General features: G+C 40.3%; 1 protein-coding gene across 3 annotated transcripts; it reads right to left on the bottom strand.

The window, feature by feature from the left end:
* Positions 1 to 372: 372 nt before the first annotated feature.
* p2ry2.1 (purinergic receptor P2Y2, tandem duplicate 1) lies at positions 373 to 6,236 on the bottom strand. 3 transcript variants are annotated; one of them, XM_035622231.2, is made up of 5 exons: positions 6,098 to 6,236; positions 2,735 to 3,088; positions 1,639 to 1,807; positions 1,144 to 1,489; positions 373 to 1,055 (listed from the first exon to the last, which is right to left on the bottom strand). In XM_035622231.2, the coding sequence occupies exons 2-5, from the start codon at positions 3,069 to 3,071 to the stop codon at positions 861 to 863; spliced, it is 1,047 nt and encodes a 348-aa protein (XP_035478124.2). In that variant the 5' UTR covers positions 3,072 to 3,088; positions 6,098 to 6,236; the 3' UTR covers positions 373 to 860. The 3 variants fall into 3 exon arrangements, with proteins under 3 accessions (XP_035478124.2, XP_035478122.2, XP_035478123.2); XM_035622229.2 differs by lacking the exon at positions 6,098 to 6,236 and adding an exon at positions 4,775 to 4,980; XM_035622230.2 differs by lacking the exon at positions 6,098 to 6,236 and adding an exon at positions 4,226 to 4,361.
* Between the last annotated feature and the right edge of the window lie 2 nt (positions 6,237 to 6,238).

Below are 6,238 nucleotides of genomic sequence, written 5' to 3'. Positions count from 1 at the left end.
TGTTCTTTAAATGAAAGGCCTGCTGATAACTTACAGTAAATGAGGTGTGGCAAATACCAGGCAGATTAACAAGTGGCCCGGTTACTCTTCCCGCAAATTAAAGTTAATACTTTCCAAATCCATAATCAACATGCAGACGTCACAGCCAACTGCTCTGGTTTCAAATAACTGTTGCCACAATCTGAGAAATAACACAATAAACAAGTGACATTACAGGTAACCAGAAGCTACCTGCATCTGTCTTAAGAAAATCACATTTTAGTGGTACTCATTCATAATGCTGTTATGAAAGAATTACATTTTTTACCTAAATTTAGATTAGAATAAGTGTTATAGGCTACATTAAAGTAACAGACGGATCTGACGTGTGGCTCAAGAGGTGTCATGTCAGGAATGCAAGACATGATTTAGACATTTATTCATTGAACCTTTCGTTGACATAACTGTATCATTCATGTTTTACATCTGGTAAAAAACCTGAGCATACATTTTCTTCTGGTTAATTCAGAAATTCATTGTAAATGCAGTGTGATCGAATCGATCGTTCTTTTATGCAGTGGGGTGTGATATAAAGTTTTGTTTTTTCAAAGTAAAGAAGTACGTGTCTGTGTCTATATAATTTAAACATTTGAAGAAAAAACTCTAGAAAAACTCTTACAGTTGCTTAAAGAACAATATGTAATGTTAAATTACATGCAGGAAAAACATTTCTGGAAGTCCGGTGCTTGCTAGACAGACAATTGGCCTTTTTGGTGGAAAAGTGCACAAGGTGTCACAACTACCAGAGGAGCCTGGCAATACTGTAAGTACAGTCCCCTGTAACTTTTCCCATTTTTACCAAGATGGTTTCAAGTGTTGTATCAGAGTTGTGATGTCGAGCACTGGCTCGCGTTCGGATATTTCGATGAAGAGGCCTTGATTCTCTTCGTGAGGTTACTGCGGACGTCCTGCCCAGCCAGGAAGTAAAGGATGGGGTCCACACAGCTGTTGGCACTGGCCAAAGGTCGGGTGACCTTGTACGCGATACTGGACGCCTCCAGTAAATTACAGCTGAGCTGATGGACACATAAACATGTGACACACTGAGTTTTTGAAGCCATTATTACAGATTTATTGTTTTTTAAAAAAGTATTTTTTCCTCACCTGTGCTGGATTGGCCTGCCTCAGGTATCTGAACGAGTAGTAAAGGCTCCTGGTGAGGTGGAAAGGGAGGAAGCAGAGCATGAACATAGCCAGCACGATGATAATCATCTTCACCGACTTCTGCTTGGATCGCTGGGCGGCCAGGCCTCCCCGCTCCCCTTCATCCCCCCCTTGAGACCCCCAGCTCGGCTCCAGAAGCTTCCGCACCATGAGGCCGTAGCACACCATCACCACCATGAAGGGCAGGGCGAACATGAGCACTGACACGACCGAGCTGTAGACCAGGAAGTCGTCAAAGAGCTCCGGGCTGGTGGTGTCGTAGCAGATCCGCTCGGTGTCCCTATCCCTGGCAAAGGACATCAAAAAATGTGCACTATTGAACGCACCCGCTATCATATTTGTTACCAATGAAAGAATGGAGGTAAAACGTAAAAAAATTGAGTTAAGAAAATAACCGAGCAAGGGGGGTGGGGCAGTTCTACACGTTTAAATCACCTTATTCTTGAGAAGTAGAGAACAGGTGCCTGGCAGAGTAGAACGAAGGCCCACACGGCCACCGACACCAGCTTGGCCCGACGAGCGCTGACCCAGTAGAGGGAGTGGACTGGATAACAGATGCCAATGAAGCGATGCAGACTGATGCAGCACAGGAACAGTATGGAACCTACCAGAGAGACATTACTGATTATTAACCATCATTACAAATGTGTAAAAAAAACCTTTTTATTCATCCAATATACATATTAGTTAGAATGTGTAGTATTAATGTGTTGTGTCACCGTGTGTCTTTGTGTTAAGTCACATCATGTTGAATCATATGGTATCATATTCTATTGCATTTTGTATCAAATTGTGCAGTATTTTGGTTGATTGACAACACTGACATTAACAAAGTATTAACAAAAACATATGAATAAATAAATGTACTGTACATTCTTACTTGAATTGCATATCATATATCATAACGCGTGGTGGTCTGTCATATTGTAAAATACTCACATTGTACTATAATAATAATAATAATAAATTTCATTTATAGAGCACTTTTCATTGCTAAAAGCAATCTCAAAGTACTATACTGTATCATATTGCATCAAAATGTCTTCTGAACATCTTACATCTCATTTGATGATATAAATTTAAATAATTTTGTTGTATTGTATTGTTTCGTACTACATTGTAATGCACTGTTGTGATAATATTGTAGCTTAGTTTATAAAATGTCATGTTGATCATATTGCATCGTTATGGTATCATATCCTACCATAGCATTTTGTGTTGCACTGTATCGTTAATGCATTATTGACTTTGTTATATCTAATTGTGCTGCATTGTGTGACTTCAAATCCTATTATATAGTATCTTATTGCATTATAACATATTTTATTCAGATTTTATCGGATTAAATTACTACTATTTCTCTATGTATTATATTATTTTGCATTAAATTGTGCAACATATTGGATACTGTATATCACATCGCTATATCGTATCACATCAAATTATCCTGCGGTATATCATAGTGCCATAACTGTGAGATATCCAATATCTAGCTCAGTTTTCTGTATTGTATTGGGTGCAGGAACTGTACCGTATAAATTGGCATAAAACAGGAAGCGTATCACTTTGCAGAACGGTTCACTGAAGGGCCAGTCGTTCTGGTCGGCGTAGTAATAGACGAGGAAGGGCAGAGTGAAGATGTAGAGCGTGTCACACATTGTCAGGTTGAACATGTAGATGGTGGATGGCTTCCAGCGCTTTGTGCGGAACACAATCACATACAGCGCCGTGCTGTTCAGGGCCAGGCCGATCACAAAGACCAGGGCATAGCTGACAGGGAGCAGGATATATTTGAAATCTTCATTGAATTTACAGTAGTAGGCACTGGAATTGGTTTGGTTGGACAGGTTGTCGTCAAAGGTGGCCATCTTAGTTATGGGAAGACCTGAGGAAAAGACAAGGACAATGATTAGAAACAGATTATGAAATTAAGTGAACCAAAAAAATAAATCCAACGCTATAACACCTCATGAGATCCAAGATCCAGCCTTTGATCCTGTTGCCATTTAATAAGCAACAACTTTGAAGATGTCAGCAGCCACTCAGAAATCATCATCCTTTCACAAAAAAACCCAATAACATCATTTAAGTTTACATTTGAAGACGCCCTAAGTCATTCACTCGGTATTTCAATGCCAACTTATTTTAATCGCCTTTGTCTTTCTGAGTGGCTTGTTGAGAAAATAAAATAATTGTGGGAGGTTGGGAGAAGAGAAAAAGGAAACTTTAATGGTGCCACCCATATTAAATAATGACTAATCATAATAGCCTATCCTATCTTGCATAAGACATGAATCAGAGTAAGAATGCAGTTAAAGCAATATGTGGGTTTTATGTATCTGATATAGAGACATGCATATACTCTATTTGGACTGTTCCTCCAACTGGCCCAGCAGGTTTACCTACTGACAACATCTTGACACCTCTGAAATACATATTGTATAAGATTATGGTGAAAAACAATGAGCTGCAGAATATTCAGACGGAGATTCAAACAGACATCAGTGGCACCAACAACACTTCCATGCAGCTATGTTCTCATGCAGAAAAACAACACTCATCCTGGCACTTTGCGTGTCAAAGTTGTCCAAAGACAGAGGATCACTTTTGAAGTCAAACCAGATCCTGCTTTGTCCTCGTTCAAACCTTCCTTTTTGCTCCACTGGAATGCACGCTACTGTAACTTCAGTCATTTAACAGACGGGTCAACCTACAGGAGTCCCTCTCTCTCTCCCACTCTAACATCGCCTCTTGCTCGCTCAGTACCTTCCACTTTCTCCTTTTTTCCCCTCTTCAAGGTTGAATTTAACAGACAACAGACGTCAGAAAGAGAGGCCCCTTTTATGGTCCCACAGACACTCCTGACCTACTATGTGTTCGCCGTACCCCACTGAGCACTTAACTATTCAACCGTAATGTAAGTGGTGTTATTTTTTACATTTCACACTGATATATATTTCTTGGGATTAAAAAGCCCACCTCCACAAAGACAGAACCCCTGAGAACATTTGAAATTACTCACACAAATGCTATTGCCCTTCAGAGAGTGTCCTGTGTTGACCATCCTGCGTAGTGTATCCTCATTCTTACGAGTATAGATATGTTGACCTGAGTGTGTAGTTTGTGACTGAATGTTGTATCTTAGTTATTTGAGTGAGTGAAAAACCACTGGAGGCGTGTGCCTGTTGGACAAGCTGCAGCCTGTATATACTGTGAGTGAGCAGCTGGGCCTGAGGCTCAAATGTTAACTGTTAGTCAAATGGACACTGACTCAAAACAATGCTTTCCTCAGCTTGAACTATTCAAATATTTATCTTTTTAGTCGGGCGAACTCAGAAAGACATCATTGTGCTCTGTTTAAGTTTAAATGCAAAACACTATGGTATACAATGGCCTGCCTCATTAGCACCAATTACATTTTTCTCTGTCTATAGCTTTTAATAAGGCAGACGGAATCAATATTTTATTACAATTAAATATTATTATCATCTATTCAATAATTCAACCACCAACTGAATTGAGACACGCTACGTATGCTGCATTTATTACTTTTAGTATAAGCACTTCTTACCTCTGTATGGCCAAAGGAGTACAGATGCTCCTAAACCAAATCATATAGAGAAATCATAAATCATAAGCATCCCGATTGAGTTCCTGGCAAACACAATACAGATCCCACAATGACCGACACCAGCCATTTTCTTCTGAGCCACTGGCCAAAAGTTATGTGTGTGGGTGGCAAGAGATGTGTTTGTTTTTCTCTGAACCTGGGTGTGCATGTGCATGTGTTTGGATATGTATGTGTGTGTGTGTGTGTGTTATGTTATTTTAAAGAGTTATACTGAGAGGAAAGGTGAGAAAGAGAACTTAATGTCTTACCTGCTCCAGGAAACTCTTTGTATTAATGATTACACAGCCCCTAACCTCAACCTTGGCTATTGAAAGTAGGACACATGAGGTAAAATACTTGTGCCCTATTTTGTGTCTATCTATCTATCTATCTATCTATCTATCTGTCTGTCTGTCTGTCTGTCTGTCTGTCTGTGTGTCTATCTATCTATCTATCTATCTATCTATCTATCTATCTATCTATCTATCTATCTGTCTGTGTTTCCGTCTGTCTGTCTGACATGTTACAGCCCACAACCCAAATATTTTTATGCCTGGTTAATTTTATAAACCACGACTAACTGCACCTGTCGGTGCCAACACGTTAAATGGATTTCAGAAACCCTCCACACTGTAATGTATTCCTTGAATTGTTCACTCAGCACCCAATTCCTGTGACCCCAATGACCCTGTCTACTCCCACACAATGGTCTGCTTGATAACAGCAGGATACATTAATTAAAAAAAATAAGCATCAATTCAGCTTGAAATCAGTAATTAGTGTGTGTATTTATAAATCTTCATTGTACATCATCGGCATTTTAGCTGAAGCCCAAAGATAGCCCCATGTTTATTATTATTAGGGCCCGAGCCATAGCCTGTAAGGCTGGCGAGAGCCCTTTTGAAATTGCCTCAATTATTATTATTATTATTATTTGAAAAGAACAAAAAATAATTTGAGAAGGTTGATATATCTTTCCTTTCTCCCCTCTCTGTTTCTTTAAACAAAAAAATAATAAAAATCTCCATGATCGATTTTTCTTCGATCGACTGCGGTTTCTTGTTGCTATGCAGGTCTGCGGGACGCAGCCTCCTGTCAGGCTTTCCTCCTCCTTTCAGCCGAGCTGGAGCAGCACATGGGGGGCCAGAAAAGGAAACCTTGATACTTGTGGGGAAATAACCCCATTTAAAACAAATAAAGTATTATTTTTTTCAGTTGCCATCCTTCCTTCCTACCCCCGTATTTGGTAAAAACGCAAAAGGGGACGTGCTTGTTTCTCTGCACCTGATGTCGTCGAGCACAGAGCGGGGCTGCTGTCCCGTTCCTCGCCTCACGGGGGCGCCGTTGAGCTTAGCTACAGAGGGGGATCCCCCCCCCCACCTCCACCCCTTGCTTTTCTTCTCCTCCTCCTCCGCCTGTCTGCTC

Source organism: Scophthalmus maximus, chromosome 11 (assembly GCF_022379125.1).
Source record: "Scophthalmus maximus strain ysfricsl-2021 chromosome 11, ASM2237912v1, whole genome shotgun sequence".
Lineage (NCBI taxonomy): Eukaryota > Metazoa > Chordata > Actinopteri > Pleuronectiformes > Scophthalmidae > Scophthalmus > Scophthalmus maximus.
Note: the sequence above shows the minus strand (reverse complement) of the source record. Positions and strands in the feature narration are given on the sequence as shown.